The sequence below is a fragment of the Hyperolius riggenbachi genome, chromosome 2 (genome assembly GCF_040937935.1).
Source record: "Hyperolius riggenbachi isolate aHypRig1 chromosome 2, aHypRig1.pri, whole genome shotgun sequence".
In the NCBI taxonomy this organism is placed as follows: domain Eukaryota; kingdom Metazoa; phylum Chordata; class Amphibia; order Anura; family Hyperoliidae; genus Hyperolius; species Hyperolius riggenbachi.
This window is the reverse complement of record NC_090647.1, coordinates 209,442,137-209,463,347: the sequence shown is the minus strand read 5'-3', so window position 1 is coordinate 209,463,347 and position 21,211 is coordinate 209,442,137. Positions and strand designations below refer to the sequence as shown.

At 42.3% G+C, this 21,211-nt stretch overlaps 1 protein-coding gene across 6 annotated transcripts in view; it reads left to right on the top strand.

The window, feature by feature from the left end:
• The window catches only part of CARS2 (cysteinyl-tRNA synthetase 2, mitochondrial), a 172,153-nt gene that overhangs the window by 110,177 nt on the left and 40,765 nt on the right, over positions 1–21,211 (top strand). For all 6 annotated transcript variants that reach the window (XR_011026171.1, XR_011026170.1, XR_011026169.1 and 3 more), the window contains 2 exons: positions 7,086–7,224; positions 16,136–16,259. Coding sequence is in view for 1 of the 6 variants with exons in the window: in XM_068268045.1 (XP_068124146.1) it covers positions 7,086–7,224; positions 16,136–16,259 (263 nt within the window). In the remaining 5 variants the exon portion in view is untranslated. The remainder of the gene's footprint in view (positions 1–7,085; positions 7,225–16,135; positions 16,260–21,211) is intronic.

The following is a 21,211-nucleotide window of genomic DNA, read 5'->3' as shown; positions in this document are numbered from 1 at the left end:
ATCTTCTGATGAAGGTCAGAAAATAAAACCCAGGATCTTGCTGGTTGTTATGGGCACCACACGTTTCTGTCTCATTTTATCAGCCCCAGTATGTATTGAGATGATGATAAAATGCATTATTGTTTTAAGTGTTTTGTGAGTTTAGCAGCTGTTTACGGGCTGTGGAGTCGGAGTCAGGGCAATTTTGGGCACCCGGAGTCGGAGTTGTCGTTGATTTCATAAACTGAGGAGTCGGAGTCAGATGATTTTTGTAAAAAATCCACAGCCCTGTTAAGTATTAGACTAAGGAGTCAGAGTCAAGGAGTCGGGGCCATTTTGAGTACCCGGAGTTTGAGTCGGAATCGTGGTTCCATAAACTGAGGCGTCTGAGTTGGAAGACTTTTGTACCGACTCCACAGCCCTGGCAGTAACAAGGCTCTAAGCACAAAAAAGTCCTCAGACTTGGTGACTGAAAACTAGACTCTTGTTCTTTACTGCAGGAAAACTGAGCGTTACTTGTAGTTACAAAACTTGCTAGCAAATGGATCTCTAAATTAATATTTTGTTTTGATATTAGAAAAATAACAATCTGTTTAGAATACTATACCTATAAGGGCTGGTTCAGACGGACGTTCAGAGGCGTTGCGTTCATTGGCGTCGCGGTGGTGATGCGTTCGAGTTTTCAGCAGCGTTCGCGTTGCGTTCGGATGCGGTCGCGTTTTTTCTTCCCCTAGGGGGACATTACCTGTCACGGTTAACCGCCCCTGGAAGCTACATGTAGCTTCCAGGGGCTCCTTGAACGCCAGGGAAAATCGGGACCCGAACGCCGCGTTCGTGCAAACACGCGTAAAAGCTTGGTACAAACGCTCCCATTCACTTGAATGGGAGCGTTTAACGCCAAGCCCTGAACGCTGGCGGTAAACGCTGCACAAGCGTCCGTCTGAACCAGCCCTTAGATGGCTAAATAAAACAAAATGGAAAGCCCCTGTACATTCCCAGAGATGATAGAGAAACTATATATATATATATATATATATATATATATATATATATATATATATATATATATATATATATATATATATATATATATATATATATAGAGATATATATATATATATATATATATATATATATATATATATATATATATATATATATATATATATATATATATATATAGAGATATATATATATATATAGAGATATATATATATATATATATATAGATATATATAGATAGATATAGATATAGTTTTATTCATACTTGGAGCTTCCTCCAGCCCCATGCGCACGGATCGCTCCCACGCCGCCTGAAGGAAGCCCCAGGTATGTATAAAACTTTTACTATATATCATCTCTAGTACACTTTAAGCTAGCCAAGCACAGTTGACTATCAGATTGTTCAGCGACAAAGTGATTGTGTGTCAAGTGAAGGTACATGCTAAAGATACCCAGAACTAGAAGCTATATAGCGTGCATTATGTAATTAGGTGTTTTATAGTATTCACAGCCATTTATGCAAATTTGCCACACCCATTACATTTTTTTTTAGATAACCATGTATATTCCTTTATTGTGCAGTGTTTTCTCTGTACCAGTAGCAAAAATAAAATTTTTAAGAATATTCATAATTGTATGCAAAAGATTTGGCCCCCATTGACCATTACATAGTGAGTCATTCTTTTAAAGTAAAAAATAGAGAACAAATATTGAAGAGTAAACTAGGATTAAACATTATACAAATCATTTGATTTGTATAATGCTTTTAAACTGATTGGATCCAAGTTTTAATGACTCAATGTTTTTTAACATTATATATGTTCTTAACATTTATATATTTTCTTTTTAGGATCATGCTAGTGGAATTTGGGCTTATCTCCTCTAGGAGCCATGGACGTCCTGTTTCAGTGACTGCTCCTATTTTGCCACATAGGCTTCAATTCATCAAAGGGTGTTCGATAACAAAATCCCAGTCCTTAAAATACCGCATTCGGTATTTTACACTTCACTGTGCTAATTCATCAATATTTTCCCATGTGTGGTAGAGGTTCGTTAAGTTACCGAAGTACTACGGCTTCAGTTCATCAAAGGCTGTTAGATAACAGCAGAGTGGTGCAGAGCAGCTTGGAATGTCTCTGTGTTGTTACAAGCTGATAACAATAGAAGGCATTCAGACATCCCTTTACATGTAAACGTGTTATATTTACTGTTACTTATACTGCCTCTGCTGCTCTGAATCTGTCCATCAGTGTTTCTTAACATTTCACTTATTTGCTACAACGTAGATAAACTTCCTGGAGACATTACAAATGCCATGCTTGGTGATTTCACCACTTGCATCTTTGCATATTCAAACAGGGACTCAAAGGGTTACACCACCGTTCTCTCTGCTCACTGCTTGGGGGGTCTGGAAGCTTGTGTGGAGAAGCCTGTGACCTATCAGCACCTATCAGCGGCACTTGCAGGAGAACAGGGGCTGTTTCTATTGGCTGCCTGCTCCTGCTAATCATGAAAACATTCACACAGAAGGCTTTCGAAGCCTGTAACGAGAGGGGAGAGCTGGAGATAAACACCGAATGTGCTAGCGAATGTGGTAACCTTGATGAATTAACATTTACTGACATTTGCTGACATGTGTTGAGCACAAGTCGGTAATTTATCTCATTGCTCTGTGATTTCAGCTTCTCATTCGGTAACAGCTTTGATGAATTAACATTTTCTTAAGTCCTCCGTTAACTCAGCTGTTTTCAGCATTACCGAATGCGGTAATGCTTGATGAATTGAAGCCATAGTCTCCTCCCGAATCGCTAAGCTGTGCCATGCAGCTCTGCAACATGCTGTCCAGATTCGCACTGAAGTCTGACCTGGACGGCAGGCCGTGTAAGAGATAGTTAGGCTCATACATTTTTGGACAGAGACAACTTTTTTCATTTTGGTTCTGTATATTACGTAACAATCAAGGGAACATGGGGGTTTTGGTGGGCATGTGCTTAAAAACCAGAAAAGAAAATTTTAGTATAAATGTACAAAAAATCTTTATTAATGACTAATTCAAAATACATATATTGTTACAAATGAACACAGACACTGCTGTGAGAGACCAAAAACTCCACTACACCCATATCCACATCCGGTTCTGTACATTACCAGAATTAATTTTAAATGAAAAAACTCAGATGCAGTTGAAGGGCAGACTTTCATCTTTAAGTGGGATGACCATTGCAATAAAAATGTGAGGCAACTAAAGCATTTTTTTAACACAGTCCCTTCATTTCAGGGGCTCAAAAGTAATTGGACAAATTAACTGAAAATTAAATGTTTTTTTCTAGTACTTGGTTGAAAACCCTTTGCTGGCAATGACAGTCTGAACTGTTCAACTCATGGACATCACCAGATGCTGGGTTTCCTCCTTTTTAATGCTCTACCAGGCAGGGCTGTGGAGTCGGAGCAATTTTTGGGTACCTGGAGTCGGGGGAAAAATGTACTGACTCCTAATGAATTTAAACTGTAATTAAAATAGAAAGTGTCCTATTTCTCAGATAATGGTCATCATAAATTATATATATAGTAATAGCTGTGCTTAGTCCACAAAAATGAAACAAACCAATCAAAAAATAATTACTTGTGCTGCTTCAATAAAACAGTCTCCGTATTTTTAAAGTCAGATATACATATCTGATTGTGACTGTATACATGATGTGTACACAGTAATGTCTTATATATACTATATAAGATCTGTGCTGTAAGAATAAAGCCTGATGTGTAGCTTTGTCACTAATAGAAATGGTCAATGAGATGGAAATAATTCTGCGTGGATATAATTCAGCCAGTCAGCACAGTCTGGCCGTGTGCCACTCCCATAGCCAGGAACCTTCTGCACCTGCACAATAGTGTTGCGCAGGTGTAGTACGCTCCCGGTGGCGGAGTGTGTGCATGCGCACTACGCCTGACTGGCTCAAGTACCTGGACCTGTAGCAGAAGATCCAGGTGGCTGAGGAGGACAGCGAGGGACTGATTAGCCTGAAGGGGGCTGGAGGAAGCCCCAGGTATGTATAAAACTTTTATCTATCTTAGGTTTACTTTGTTACAAAGTAGTACTAAACTCTACATATCCACTGAGAATGTTGTGCACATTGAACACAGGTGTTGTCTATCACCCATAAACCTGGTTCAGATTGTACCTGAAGAATGTGTAATAGAGGAAGAATCTCAGTCTCCTGCAGAGTACCTGCACATCACTCTTACATCTACCCACAGTTATATTGCCTAGGGCCTGATCCATGTTCAGATTGTACCTGAAGAATGTGTAATGGAGGAAGAATAGCCTCATTCTCCTGCAGAGTACCTGCACATCACTCTTACATCTACCCACAGTTACATTGCCTAGGGCTTGATAGATGTTGTTTGTTCCGGTCTGTACCTTCTACAAGTACTCTTACCAAGGACTAGTTTTAGTCTATGACTAATAGTATTAGAGGCAGAAGATCTGCTTGATATCCAGGTAACTGGTATTGTTTAAAAGGGAATAAATATGGCAGCCTCCATATCCCTCTCACTTCAGTTGCCTTTTAAAATTCCTAAGCGTTGGCAGTTAAGAGATGCATTTCATGTTACATACTTTCAATCAACAAGATTGTAATATGCAAATTAGAGGAGTCTGAGTCGGTGGATTTTTGTACCAACTCCACAGCCCTGCTGCCAGGCCTTTTCTGCTTTCAGTTGCTGTTTGTTTGTGGGCCTTTCTGGCCAAAGTTTAATCTCCAACAAGTGAAATGCATGCTCGATCGGGTTAAGATCAGGTGACTAACTTGGCCATTCAAGAATCTTCCACTTCTTTGCATTAATAAACATTAATAAACTCCTGGGTGGCTTTGGCTGTACGTTTTGGGTCATTGTCCATGTGTATCATGAAATGCCACCCAATCAACAATTGCCTCTGCAATGGCTGTGACCGCAGGGCTGTTTCTATGGGCAGGAGGGGGGGGGTTGCCTTTAGAGATTCCCCCCCCCCCCTGCAAAAATTAGAACAGCGGCCAGGCAGAGAACACGTACTCTCCTCTTTTGGGTCCCATGCAATTGAGCTCTACACACCGCTGGTTTTCTCTGTCTCCTGCGCCGCTTGCTCTACTTCCTGATTAGCGGAAATACAGTGAGTGGTGATGGAGATAGACCGAAGGCACGTGGGAGGTTAAAGCTGAAAGTCTGCACTTCAACTGCATCTGGGTTGTCACATTTAACATTCATTGCAGTAAAGTAGAATCAGAATCGACTTTATTCACCAAGTGCGACCAGGTCACACCTGGAATTATTTACGGTACACACGGCATATGATAAAGGAGCAATATACATACAGTCGAACAGGCATATAGACATACAGATCAACAGAGAGGAGTCAACAGTACAGAGACTTGGGCACAGGGACTGCTAGGCGGTGGAAGTGGGATGCTGGGGATGTGTGCCTTTGAGGGTGCACGAGTTCAGGAGGAGGATGGCCTGAGGGAAGAAAGAGTTCCTGTGCCTGTTGATTCTGGTGAAGATGGTTCTGAGGCTGTGACTAAAGGGAAGGCGGTTGAAAAAGTGCCTGCCAGGATGGAAGCAGTTATGCAGAATTTTGTTTGCCCTGGACTTTGACCGGGTGGTGTGAAGGAGGTCCAGAGGCAGCAGGGGTGATCCGATCATTCTCTCCACCATGTTGACTCTGACGTCTGAGCCAATCACTTACGAATGCACCTGTGTACCAGACCACAATGAGGAGTAGAGGATAGATTCATTGGTGGCGGTATAGAAACAAGTCAACAGTTCCCTCAGCATGCTAAACTTTCTCAGTTGTCTCAGGAAGAACAGTCTTTGAGTCTTCCTCTGGATTAAGCTGGTGTACATAAACAGCTCCAACCTTGTGCGCAGCCTTGGCGTACTAATCGATGGGGAATTGAGTTTCAGAAACCAAATTTCATCTGTAGTTAAATCTTCCTTCTTTCATCTGAAGAACATTGCAAAGATTAAACATCTGATTCCCCCAGAGGATCTTCAAACCCTAGTCCACGCCTTCATCACATCACGGCTGGACTACTGCAATGCCCTTTATGCTGGCCTTCCCAAAAAAGACCTGCGTCGCCTGCAATTAGTGCAGAATGCTGCTGCCAGATTGCTAACAAACCAGCCTCGCCACTGTCACATTACACCGATCCTTCGCTCACTGCACTGGCTACCAGTAGAATGGAGAATACTCTTCAAGATTGGACTGCTGACATTCAAATCCCTGCACAATCTGGGCCCTGGATACATGAAGGACTTGCTGAAGCTGCACCACACCTCTCACAACCTCAGATCAGCAAGTTCTATAAACTTGGTCACTCCCAGAGTGCACCTCAAAAAATCTGGAGACAGAGCCTTCTGTCATGCTGCCCCTACTCTTTGGAACTCCCTACCACACCCAGTAAAGACAGCACCATCCCTGGAGCTATTCAAATCCAGACTGAAAAGCCACCTGTTTAGCCTGGCATTTCCAGATTTATAAAATTCTTCCCCTGTACCACGATGGTCGGAGCCATGCTTATGCGCTTTGAGTCCCACGGGAGAAAAACGCTTTACAAATGTTATTTGTTGTTGTTGTTGTTGTTACTCTCCCCACAGCAGATCATTTGTCCTAGTGGTGCCTAAGAACCGACCACTGGACACTCTGGGGACCTTGGTTGGGGAGGGTGTAGGAGGGTGCTTCCTGAAGTCCACGACCAGCTCCACTGTTTTCCCTGCATTAAGTACGAGTTTGTTTTACTTGCACCATTTGCAGATGCAGGCCTTGCACCATTTACAGAACCCAAATTAGAAAATGGCTGTCTCTGGCTGAATAGTTATGGACCTAACTAGGCAGTGTTTCCCCACCCTTCTTGTCTGCAGGGAAACACTGCAGATTTGGCCCATATTTGGTCATGGTGGAAACAGGCCCTAAGACATTCGTTTTTTTCTTAAACTGCACTTACCTGCTCCTTAGTAATGCACAAAATGCCTTCCTTAAACTCTGATATATTGCATGCTGTTAAAAAAAAAGAATTCTGCTTGCTGAAAATAATTTTCTATTATGTTGTTTCTAACCGGATATTAAGCTGTGGAGTATGGTGCCGATTCCATGCATGAAGCAAGAAACGCGCTTAAGACAATTTCCTCATTTATTGATGATGCTAAAGCCTATCTAAGAGGTCAGCTCACTTGCCAGCCTATTAATGAGGATTTACTCTGGCACAGGTAACTGATTACTAGCTGTTTGTCATTAAGGTCTATATCTATCTATCTATCTATCTATCTATCTATCTATCTATCTATATCTATATATATCTATCTATATATATATATCTCTATCTATATATATATATATATATATAGCTCTATCTATCTTCCTTCATATGTACTGCATTCATTTTTTGCATGGCCAGACAAAGTTTGGCAATGTGTCATCGGACACTAGCATAGGGGCATCTTGTTTGTTTGCTCAGCTTACTTAAAGGGAACCTAAACCTAGAAGGCTATGGATTTTTCCTTTTAAAATAATACCAGTTACCTGACTCTCCTGCCGATCCTGGGACTCTAATACTTTTAGCCACAACCCCTCATCAAGCATGCAGATCAGGTGCTTGGACTGAAGTCCGTCTGGATTAGCTGCATGCTTGTTTCAGGTGTGTGATTCGGCCACTACTGCACCCAAAGAGAACAGCAAGACTGCCAGGCAACTGGTATGGCTTAAAAAGAAACATCCACATCCCTCACAGTTAAGGTTCCCTTCAAGAACCATTCTTGAAAAACCTTTGAAAATGGACCGGTTGTGCATACATTTAAAAGAGGTGAATGTTAAGTTTACAAGTAGTTAAAAAGATTGTAGCGTTGGTGGATATATTCAAGGTTGGCAGCAAGAGTTAATATAGGATCCGTCACTATATACCATAAAATTGTACAATAAAACTCATGCGCCTCTGCATATAAATTCAAATGCACTATTTAATAAAACTCACAATCAAGTAAAACCACACACATAGTAGAACTAGCCTTGTTCCAGCAGAAAATCCTGGACGCGTCAAAAAAGTCCCAGGAAAGCCTGCCTGGATTCCTCAACCAGCAACAAACCATATGCATGCATAGAAAAAAGTCCCTGCACGTGCTTAAAGAGAGTCTGAAGCGAGAATAAATCTCGCTTCAGACCTCATAGATAGCAGCGGAATGTGTTCCCCTGCTAAACCGCCGCTATCCCGCGGCTTAACGGGGGTCCCTGATCCCCCAAATCCCCTCGGTGCAGCGGGGGAGCGCTTCCTGGTTGGGGCAGGGCTAACCGCCGCAGCCCTGCCCCACGCGCGTCTGTCAGCGCGTATTTCCGCCTCTCCCCCGCCCCTCTCAGTCTTCCTTCACTGAGAGGGGCGGGGGAGAGGCGGCGATGCGCCGCTGATAGACGCGACTGGAGGCAGGGCTGCAGCCATTAGCCCTGCCTCCAGGAACGACCAAATCCACGACCAAGTCTTGCGGGGGGGATTTGGGGGTGAAGGGACCCCCGTTTAGCGGCGCGATAGCGGCGGTTTAGCAGGGGCACGCTCTGAAGCGAGAATTATTCTCGCTTCAGAGTCTCCTTAATACTCAGAACTGTTTCTGCTCCAATCACTGTAAATACTTTCTCAAAAAATATTAACACTTGAACTGCTTTTAGTCCAGATCATATGCATTCATGTAAAATAGTGTTTCCATGTTCATTGTGAATAAAAACAAATTCCTCCTCATGAATTTATGAATATAGATTCTTCTGCTGCCACAGCAGCTGACTTACAGTTCCCACACTAGTTGATACCGGTTGCTCACTCCTTCCAAAAGAGAAGGGGGATGGAGAGGGGTTCACACGTCTTCAGATATTTACACTTTTCAAGATCCGCTTGAGTCCCGGCCGGCAACTCGCTGCAGGATCGCTCCGTTCTAGGTTGCATGCAAGCTGTTACAGGAAACCAACATCCTCCAGTGGTAGACAGGTCATGTGTATGCTCGGTGTGTATTATATCCCACAAGTGGGGCTTGCACTCTTTTGCAGGTAGGCACTTGTCTGTTTTTAAGTAGTGCTGCTCATTTCCTTGCTATGTACTAATTTAATTCGTTTTTGGTCAGCTGCTCCCACTTAACAGCCATGCTTTTGGTGTATATGCAGAGCTTCTGTTTGGGTTCAAGGTGTGTTTGTAGTTCCTGGGGGGGCTCAGCGCACCTCTGATTGGAGGCCATTCGGAGGCGGCCTGGTGTTGCGCTGATCCACCTTTTGCACAATTTTCGATTTTTCAATATTATAAGAACTGCTTTGTGTCTGGAATTTACATGATGCCGTTGCTTTATAATGTTAAATTAACGCTAACCTTCTAACACTATCAAGTCTAACCACCTAATATGCTAACATGTCCTGATGGCATGTCGTGATGCCCTGTTGCCATGGAGATGCAATGAGCTGGTGAGTTTTAAGTAACCCCCTGTTACTGCGTGTTCGCGATTATGCAGGGAGGAGGGAGGTATTTAAAGAATGCGGTCTGTGGCATGCAGCCCGGGCCGCGCAGTTTGCCTAGCCCTGCCTGGACACTAACCCTCCTATAATTATGCCTAACACTAACCTATTGCCTAACACTAATCCAACTATAACTATGTCTAACACTAAGGGCCCGTTTCCACTATCGCGAATCCGCATGCGGGCAACGCATGCGGATTCGCACAGTCAGTACAAGTGGATGGTACTGTTTCCACTTGTGCGTTTCCCCGCACGTTTTTCTGTGCAGAAAAAATCTGCAGGGTAGGGGCCTCAGAATTCGCCTGCGTGTGGAATGCAGGCGAATCGCACGCAATGTATTTAATAGGGAAATCGCATGCGTTTTCCCCATGCGTTTTTTGCCGCGATTTCGCATGCGATTTCGCATAGGTACCCATGTTAATTCACACAGGCAGTGACATGGTTAAAATCGCATACAGCCTTACCTATGCGAAATCGCATGCGAAATCGCGGCAAAAAACGCATGCGGAATCGCACCCGCATGCGATTTGCCTGCGGTGATTCGCCGGCGATTTCGTAACGCTATAGTGGAAATGGGCCCTGAGGCCTCTTTTCCACGGACTGTTGATAGGTGGTGAAATGTTTTTTAACCACCTTAGCGGTATGGACGAGCTCAGCTCGTCCATTACCGCCAGAGGGTGCCGCTCAGGCCCTGCTGGGCCGATTTACATGAAATAAAGAGCAGCACACGCAGCCGGCACTTTGCCAGCCGCGTGTGCTGCCCGATCGCCGCCGCTCTGCGGCGATCCGCCGCGAGCAGCGGCGAAAGAGGGTCCCCCCAGCCGCCTGAGCCCTGCGCAGCCGGAACAAATAGTTCCGGCCAGCGCTAAGGGCTGGATCGGAGGCGGCAGACGTCAGGACGTCGGCTGACGTCCATGACGTCACTCCGCTCGTCGCTATGGCGACGATCTAAGCAAAACAAGGAAGGCCGCTCATTGCGGCCTTCCTTGTTTATTCCGGGCGCCGGAGGCGATCAGAAGAACGCCTCCGGAGCGCCATCTAGTGGGCTTTCATGCAGCCAACTTTCAGTTGGCTGCATGAAATATTTTTTTTTTTATTTAAAAAAAACCCTCATGCAGCTGCCCTGGCGATCTTAATAGAACGCCAGGGTGGTTAAACTCTCACAACTGTTCACTGCTGCCTGGCAACTGCTTGCTGCGCACACAGTTCAACAGTTCGTGGAAAAGAGGCCATACTTCCAACACTATATCCTCTATCACTAACTATCCTATAACTATGCCTAAGGCAGGGAACACCTGGTGACCTTTCTAAACTTTTGGTTGCCCAGACAGTACCTCTTCACTCTTTACTAATACCACAGTTGTTGTTTTTTTTTGCCTGAGTAATCTGCACAAAGCAAAAAACATTGCATTACTTTATACACATCTAGTGTAGTCAGCAACTCATTCTGTTTGTATAAATACTCCTAATTTATATATGTAAAGGGGGGGGGGGATAGTGTATGTCCTCTGAAGGACTTCGTCTATTCAAGAAACTTGATGCAGTTTACGTTTGTTAATCCGTAAAATGCTATGGAAAATGCATTTGGTATGTAAAGAAATAACAATATTATTACAAAACCAACATCCTAAGAACTTGGTGAACCCATTGCTACTATTTGACTGTTTTTTTATAGATGGATTTTTAATAATTAAAACTAATGTGCATCACTAGCCCATCCCCGTGTAAACAAATTAGCAGGCAGCAGGAGACATTTGTAAACAAGAATGTCTCCTAGGATGACTCTCCATGCACATTAAAAGCATATAAACATTTTATTTTCATTTGCTCTATGTTTCTACTAGAAGCAGTTTAATATGTTCAGCACCAATTATTATGCCTGCAGTGCTCTCAAAATAGAGTTGGCTTAACGGATCAAATCAGGATGAGCTGTAAATATTATTTGCTTGCCTATTTCCCCACTGCAATACTGAATCTCGGCTGCTCTAGTAATAACTGTGTTGAAGATCTAAAATATTTAATAGTTCATTCTTACTTTATCCAAGTAGTGCATGTAGTGTTTTATCTGTGGGCACATAAAATAAGTATCTACTTTCTCACTATTTGCCAGATAAACTCAAATGGGATTAAACTAGAGATTGTTTCTCTGAAAATGCAGATTCTATACATATGTTTGAAAATTGTTAGCAAAGTATGGTGACTATACAGTAGGATAATCTATGCTTTATCTATACACTATTACATTTTCTCACACCATTACATTTTTTGGTAACCTGGATGAAGCTGCCCTCTTGCATTTGATGTCTGCACCAACACAGAAAATTGAAAATAGTGTGAATGGAATTTTCACCAGCTGTTTGCAGAGCAATGTTATCCTATTATCTGAAGTCCGTGTCTGTATGTAATTTTTACCAATTGTTTATCATCTTAGTAGAGATCTATTAGACTGTAAGGTTTCCTCTATTGGTCATCCTATCCTCATGTTTGTACACTTAAATGTGCCTGGCTGTGGCTTTACAGCTGTGATTGGGAGATGACGGGTGCTTTTTTTTTTTTCCATGTATGCATACATGCATCCGCTGGCTTTTGTGCATGTTCCACAGCACACCTGATTGTTCCTTTTGTGGGTAGGAACACACTAGGCAGAATCGCATATGCGTTTTCCACTATGTGCTATGGAAAACCCAGATGTGATTCTGCCTGGTGTGTTCCTACCCTTAGACAAATACGTAAGCCCCCTTCTGGAAGCAGCAAGTGCTGTCATCTCTGATCAGCTTCTGCTGGTGTCACTCTTCTTCTGCTTGATTTTTGGTTTCTTACTTTGCTAATTTGACCTCACCTTAACCTTAGTTCCTGTTACTGACCTTGGCTTGTCCATGATTATTTTCTCTATCTGTTGCTAGCATCAACTCTTGCTTGCATCACAAAAACCTTTTACTTGTCTATCACTTTCAACGACTTCATGCTATTCTTGAAGTAAGAATTGTCACCTGCTCCAACCTCAGCCTATACCATGACAATGATTTGTTTGTTGCCTATCTCCCCCTCTGCCTGCTCAGACAGTGCTGAGACACCAGTTGACCAACTCTGCCATGAAATTTTCCTGTTCATCTGTTAGCAGTAAAGCAATCCCATCATGTCTTTTTGCTTTGATGTATTTCGCTTGGATGCTATTGAGTAAATATGAATGGGGAAAAAAAATCCCATCATCTCTTACTTTTATGCATTTCATTTGGCTGTTAAAAGTTGAATGGCGTACGTACAGCTGGAAAAAATATCAGGTTGTTATGCAAGGAAATGTGAATATTTTAAAGGGAGTGATTTGTTTCTGCACCACTGTAACAAGGTTATTAAAGTACATGAGAGATCCCTATTTATTTTGTATGCAGAAGGAATTTTTAAGGCCTTGCAAACTGTAATGAAATCCCTATTCTATGAAAAATCTCTAGCTAATACTTGGTGTACTGGAAAAAAGCAAGTGGTATCTTGGAAGAAAACAGTGTTTTCTTTTCTATATTTAACTACACGTTAGAAGATGCAAGTAGACTAAGACTATTTATTACAGGATGTTCTGCATTGATGTTAAAGAGAGTCTGAAGCCTTAAAAAAATCCTCTTTTTACTTGACATTCATGTTAAGCAATATATGAAGAGCTACTAAAATGCTGCATTCCTGTAGCAGAACGATGTAGTTAACACCCCCCTCACCCCCCCCAAATCCCCAGGGAAAAATTTTGGGTTCCTTCCTGGTAGAGGCAGAGCTTTGGTGAAGTAGCTCTGCATCTACTCGCATCAATCTTTGCGGATCTCCACCTCCTCCCGCCCCTCTCAATCTTCTTTCACTGAGAGGGTCAGGGAGAGGAGGAGATCCGCGGAGATTGACGCGACTGGAGACAGGGCTGCAGTGCAATGCTCTGCCTCCCCTGTACGAACAAATATTCGTATGAACTATCAGACATAATTGTTTGGGACCAATAACGGACAAGAATCTCCTGATCAATCCAATCAAAGTTATGAAATTGATACGACTTTTGAATCGATTCCATCAGATTGGATTGGTTAGGAGAGTGTTTTCAGTTCGTGGTCTCAAAGTTTCACTTCCGATTGATCGCTCTGCGCATGTGCAGACTTGCCCCGACTGGCCGCAGATGCCGGGACCCTGTACAGAAAGATCCAGGAGGCTTAGGAAAACGCCAGGGGAACGATCGGGCCAGAGGCGGCTGGAGGAAGCCCCAGGTAGGTATGTTGTTTTTTTTTTTTTTTAATGTTTCATCTCTGGCACTCAACTCAATACCTGACACAATTGTGCATCCAACATAGAATGAACTATAACCCAACATGTATTTTTGAAAAGCGGGTCCCAGAATTATCCTATCTGTTCATGTGGCAAATGAGACCATGGGAAAATCTGGTGAGTCCTGGGACCATATGCGATTCACTTTTTCTCCTAAGTTTTCTCCTTGGTGATATTTTCACACCTGATCAATAAAATGCCTTTTAAGCCACCATCAAGCAAAAAATACTTAGAATAATTTTGACAGTCCTTTTTCACTTACTTTTTAGTACTTCTGCAATTGCAGTGTGCTAAAAAATTAGCTTAAACAGAAGATGAAAAATGATCTCCTAGGAGAAAACTCAGGAAAGAAAAAGTAAGTTGCATATGGCCCCTGGTGTGCTGTAGTGGAAGCAGGACTAAGATTTACATCAAATACAGAAATCGGTGTAAGGATAACATTCCTCCTAATTCAGTCATCCAATCACCGGAATTATGGTTGAAAAGAAGGTTAAAATGTGCAATTGACATTGATGCAAGTGTTATTTATTGCCAGGGCACAAATCCAAAATCAAAGTTGTTCTCTAAATAAAGAATTAACAAAATCATGCAAAGAAGCCTCAAGAAATAAACTTGTGGGGGTGCGCTCATATCACCAGCGCCTGTTGCCGTTGGGGCTTGAGATGGGGAGGGCCCAGGAGGGTAGGGCTATTTAGCACCCCACACCCACTTTAAGGTATGGAACCTTATATACTTCATCTGTAGCAGGATGGTGGTGTTGTCCTATTTGGGGCAGTAGCAGTGATTGACAGCGTGCTGGCTGGGATGGTCACAGACTTGGAGTAGAACAATACAAAGTGGGAAGCCCAAGTCATGATCTTTAGTGTTATGGTGGCCATACATGGTACAATAAAAACATTTGATTATCCTGTTTATTCGATCTATATGATCGAATCGAATGAAAGTTGAAAATATTTTTTTTTTCGATCAAGAAATTCGAACGATTATCCCGTTTTTTCAAGAAAAATCAGATCGGACATGCTGGAAAAATCTTTATATTCGATCTAAAGGAATAATCGAACTAAATTATGTAATCGAAAAAAAAATGAAACCTGTATGGCCACCTTTTAGTGTGACTGGAGAGTCTAGCTATTGGCATCAAAACAAGTGCACCTGCAAATATCCAGGAGGCACTGGTGATTGCATTATCATATTATGTGACAGTGTATGCACTCAGAAAACCCCCTTGACCATTGTCTAAACTCTAGGCAAAAATGCAGCTCTGAAGACATTGTTACCTGCTGTCCCTTATACTGTTCCCAAAAAAAAATAAAAAAATAAACACACACACACACACACACACACACACACACACACACACACACACACACACACACACACACACACACACACACACACCATATATCATATGGTCCTTACTGGATCTGTATCTGCACTCCAAAGAGGGAAAATTGTATGACCTATGGGGTCTCTAACCCATAGGAGATACAAGGTGTCCTGTCGATTATGTGAAAACAGCCAATCATGAGGATGAATGGATTTTCCCAGGCAATTGCTTGTCCTCTCCCATATAAATCCAAAACCAGAGGTAGGTTTACAGGACAGATGTGTAAACTGCTGTATGATCATTCTGCAAACTGTTTAATTGGCAGTTTAATCTTTCTACTGCATGTTAGTGTTCGGCTACCATAAAGTGGATAATGAACACTGGAGAAGGGTCAGACATACGCAGGTACAATCTGGTTCTCTGAAGTAGTCTTTTTAACCCAACTTCAGGCATAAATATAATGTTGAAAGGAAGGTAGAAGACCGCTCACTCCACACAGAGCAGTGCCAGACCAGGACAGCCAGTCCTAAGACACACTTGGAACGAAGAAAGTCCGCACGATGCTCCTAAAATCCAGTATTTTTATTGATGGACGTATCCAAGAGAGTCAACACATATTACTAGCTGACATGTTTGTACTCTAGCTATGATTAAGGACCAGTAGGTCCGAAACATGTCAGCTAGTAATATGTGTTGACTCTCTTGGATACGTCCATCAATAAAAATACTGGATTTTAGGAGCATCGTGCGGACTTTCTTCGTTCCAAATAAATATAATGTTAATGTTGAACAGCATGTTGCTTAAGCTGGATATTTGTTTTAGTTTACTGGTACAGCTGGCTTGTGATATGCTTAGTATAGCCTGTCAGATACAGGACGAATACACTGCACCTAAAAAAATGGTATTTGTGAGATGCTGCTATTTTTATACATGCTTGCGTAATAGTGTTGATACTGTAAAATATCTAGCTGTGCTTTGCTCATAGTGATTGTTTTCCTTTTGCTTTCACTGTCAAAAGCCTGAATGAAACAAAACTGAATGTTAAAGCAGCGCTTGCAGATGACTTTGACACCCTGCGAGCTGTTGATGCCGTTATGGACCTCATTCACCATGGAAACCAACAGCTTAAGACTGTTTCCAAGGTAACCCATCAGGATATAATCTAAAGATGGCAGCTGTCCATGGCAGCAGGCTTAAGGTTAGCCTATGAGTTGCTTTTAGCTATAAAACCATTAAGCTGACTTTTTAGCTGAACTGCACGCTTGGCTATATTTTATACATTTACTTTTTATGATTTTTCTTTTTGCTGGTAGAATATTAGGGCTGCCTATGAGGTAAGTTGTAAGGCTTGATTGTTTTTATTTTGTATACTGAGATTTTTTTTCCTAGGTTTGGAAAACTACAGTATTTGTATTTCTGCCAGTCCATTCATGTTCCCTCATTTGAAGGTGTTTCTTTTGTGTATCAGTCATTAAGTGGTACAATAGGAAAACTATATTATTAAGATACATGATGCTCTATAGGTTTGCTAAAAAAAAACCTAAAAAAAACACAACCTTATTTTAATGCAGAAATTTTTTGTTTAGTGATAAGGGAATTAGTTAACAATTGCAAATATATTTTTATTTGTATTTTTCTTTTTTTTCAAATTAGCCTGAACATATGCATGTCAATTTTCCAGTCTACTGGCAGTCTTTCATCCGTTGTAGGGTTTATTTTAATTCAATTATGTGTTTGAGTCAATAAAAACATCAGCTGGAACAAAAATCATTTCAACGTTGGAATCATAGCCAATCACTTCAGATTGGAGTGGGAATCACAAGTTTCTTTTCCCCAACTAGGAAAGTAGCATGAGATTGATGCCTGCTTCTCTAAATAAATTTCTCCTGAAATCTGATTGCAAACAAGTGATGAAAGGTGGTAAAGAAAAAATGCTGCGCACTGATTTCCTTTCAAGGACTGAAGCTGCATACATACTCAAATTTTATACCAGCCAAGGCGATAATTCTGATTGTTTTTGCCAGAACTATAAAGTGTGTTTAGGTGCCCCCTGACAGATCTCCCTCACCCAGTTACCTATTCTATAGTGGAAGTATCCCGCAGCATGATGTCGCTTATAGAGGAACTCCAGTGAAAATAATAAAAAAAGTGCTTCATTTTTACAATAATTATGTATAAATGATTTATTCAGTGTTTGCCCATTGTAAAATATTTTAAATCCCTGATTTACAGTCTGACATTTGTCGCATGGTGAAATTTTTTACTGTTGGCAGGTGATGTAGCTGCTGCATGTTTTTGGCAGTTGGAAACCGCTGTAAACAGCTATTTCCCACAATGCAACAAGGTTCACAGACAGGAAACTGTCAGGAGTACCAAGGTCCTCAGAGTTTCTTGTGGGAGGGGTTTCACCACAATATCAGTCATACAGCGCCCCCTCATGGGCTGTTTGTGAAAAGGAATAGATTTCTCATGTAAAGGGGGGCATCAGCTACTGATTGGGATAAAGTTCAATTCTTGGTCAGAGTTTCTCTTTAAGCAAGCACCACTTCCTCTGTAAATAGAGAAATGCATGCTGCCAGGCAACGTGTCTGTACACTGTACAAGGTTTATTCACAAACTGCTACCCAAAAGACATTTTCTTGCACTGCTAAACCAGTTGCTTGCATAAAAAAAAAGGATAAATATAGCACCAAGTTGCTCTAAGCTGTCGCCCTACATCTTTAGCATGCCAAAACCAACTAGAGCCCCAATGTTCTTTATAAGTTGGTGGCCACATGTATCACACAAGGGGCCTGATAAAATTGTATTTCTTAAACTGCTCACATGATAATTTTGTAGCCTACTGATGTACGGCACGTTTCCACTATGTATGGATACGCAGCGTGTCCCTGCATCCGAACCAGACAGGGAAAATCTCCCTATTCCGTACAATAGCATGCCGTCCAGATCACATGCCGGCATGATTCTGGCCTGCATGCGGCATTTTCCTGCAGCACACGCCCAAATCCCTATAGCTGTGAATGGCAGGGCTACATGGATTTGGATGTGTACTTGCTTCTCTGCAAGTGTTGGTGTTTCGTCCGGCTCAGTGGAAACCACCCCTTAAAGCTTAAAGTTTTCGCCTCCAACTCATTTTTATTGCTGCACTTTAGATCTATTGTGGCATACACCGCCAGGTTTATGGAAATTGCACCCTTGTACAACCCTTGCTTGCCTATTGATAATTTAGAATCGGCTACGGTTAGGTGAAAAAAATTCCAGCTAATTGTGATAGTGAGCAATCAGATTACAGATAAAAACCAACTGAGAAGCATACCTGAGGCAAAGCGGGTATCTTGCCCCAGGCGCAGTTTGTTGAATTCTTAAAAAGGCGGCAAAATTTGGATGGGGAATGGCAGTTTAGGCGCCAAAACCTGACCTTGCCCCAGGCGCAACTTGGTCTAGATCCGTTCCTGCTCTCCTGCATTGAATGGCACTTACCATCATGTGTGGCTATCCGCAGCATCTAAGGCCCAATTTTATTGGATCTACCCTAATTGGTTAAAGCTAACCATACAGGGGTCAATGGCATCCAGATTCAGCAAATGATTGATTACTCCCTAATAGAACATTCAGTGGTGATCAGTGTACCATCTTGCAATACAGTATTTAAGTTTCATCCGAAATCTGATTGAAGATTGATTGAACGATTGTCCTGCTAGGGTTGTGAAACTCAATGGACCTCCTGCTGCACTTTTTCAGACAATACCAACAAGCAATAACCAAGAAAAAATCAGACTTTATCTCGCAAAAAATATCTACAGCCAACAACAGAGCTGGTCAACTCTTCCACACAGTGGAATCACTCTGCAATCCTTCCTGCCTAAAAGCCCCAACCACATTCTCCAGGGAAAGGTGTGAAGAATTCTCTGCCTTCTTCACAAACAAGGTGTCTACCATCCGTGCCAGCATTACACCAACATCAATTGACCACTGGACTTTGCATCTGCCTACTACCGTACCACCATGGCAAGTCTTTGAAAATCTGAGTGAAGAAGATTTTGGAATTCTCATTCAAAGTCTCTGCCCCACTACCTGCGACCTGGATCCTGGCCCAACTGGATCCTTAATGCAGTGCCCAGAGCTGATCAGGCCAGCACTTCACAAAATCACTCAGTGCTCCTTGCAAAGTGGACTTTTCCCAGAAGAACTAAAGAAAGCGATCATAAAACCCCTCTTGAAGAAACCATCATTAGATCCTGATTCTGTAACCAACTACAGACCGGTGGCGAACTTACCATTCCTATCAAAAGTTATCAAGAAAGTAGTCGCAAACCAGCTGGAAGCCAGGCTTACAGATAACATCTTTGATACTTTTCAGTCAGGATTCAGGAAAAGGCACAGCACTGAAACGGCATTAGTCCGAGTAATGAACGATCTACTTACTGCAAGGGACAAGGGTGATTGCTCAATTTTGATTCTTCTTGACTTGTCTGCAGCATTTGATACTGTGAAATACTAATCCAGCGACTGAAGAATTACTGTGGCCTAAGGGGTACTGTTCTTAGCTGGTTTCAGACCTTCCTATCTGGCAGGACACAGCAAGTATGTCTGGGAACACACTACTCAAATCCAGTGCCACTTCCCTATGGAGTTCCACAGGGTTCTGTACTATCACCATTACTCTTTGCAGTCTACATGCTCCCACTGGGCAAAATAATCCAGAACTATGGCCTAGGATACCATTGTTATGCAGATGACACACAACTGTATCTGTCCTTCAAGCCTGGCACCCAAGACCCATCGGCATCCATAAATGCGTGTATAGTGGATTTACAAAATTGGATGAACACCAGCTGGCTGAGGTTGAACTCTGACAAAACAGAGGTGTTGGTGGTAGGTGGTCCACACATGATGGATAAAGTTCAAAACGCTCACCACCTCAAACTAGCAATTGGGGGAGATACTGTACAGTATAAAGACTCTGTGCGAAACCTTGGGGTGATCCTGGATGGAAATCTAAAACTCAAACAGCAGATATCAGCTGTCGTCAAGTCTTCCTTCTTCCATCTAAGAAATATAGCGAAAATCAAACACCTTATCCCAGCTGAAGACCTACCTGCCCTGGTTCATGCATTTGTATCCTCCCGCCTAGACTACTGCAACGCCCTGTTCATCGGATCTACAGAAAATGTTCTGCGCCCCTTACAGCTAGTACAGAATGCTGCAGCCAGACTCCTAGCCAATGCCCCCCGCAGCTCACACATCACCCCAGTACTGCAAACTCTTCACTGGTTACCAGTAAAATGGAGAATCAATTTTAAGATCTGCCTGCTGACATTCAAGGCTCTACACCACATGGGACCCAAATACATAGCAGATCTATTGAAACTTTATGCCCCTCCACGCACCCTCCGCTCTGCCAACAAGATGAAGCGGGTTATTCCCAGGGTACACTTAACATTTGGTGCTCGGGCCTTTTCCTACGCAGCCCCTACTCTATGGAACTCACTTCCACAATCAGTACGAGAGGCTCCCTCTCTGGACAGCTTTAAAAAAAGGCTAAAAACTCACCTCTTTTCCCTAGCCTTTGAGAGTGCATAATGCAGGGTCACAGCGCTTTGAGTCCCCAGGGAGAAAAGCGCTATATAAATATTATTGTTATTGTTTTTACTATAAACTGTCCAAAGCTAAAAGAAAGTTTTGTTATCTGCTATGCTGGGGTCAATATAGAATTGGGAGATTCAGTCAAAGTGATTTGATCTGCTGAAAACTTAACCCCATGTAAGGCCACCTTAAATCTTTTAAAGAGGTATTCCCACGTAAGAAAACAAATCGGCACAGGGGACATGGGCCTTGTTGGCTTCTAAGTTGATTTAAAACGCCACATCCAATAACAGTATTGTTTAAAGCTAGCCATACACTTATATATTTCCACCCAATATTACAAAACGATCTATTCACTTCTGAAAGTAATCAATTCAGAAGGAATCTATTCCTACCACACAATGCACATTCATTTCCAAGCAGTGAATCTATTGAAAATTGATCAAACTGCAGAGTTGCACTGTTCAATGCAGTGCAAAGCTATAGGCCAACAATCTGCCATGCTTTT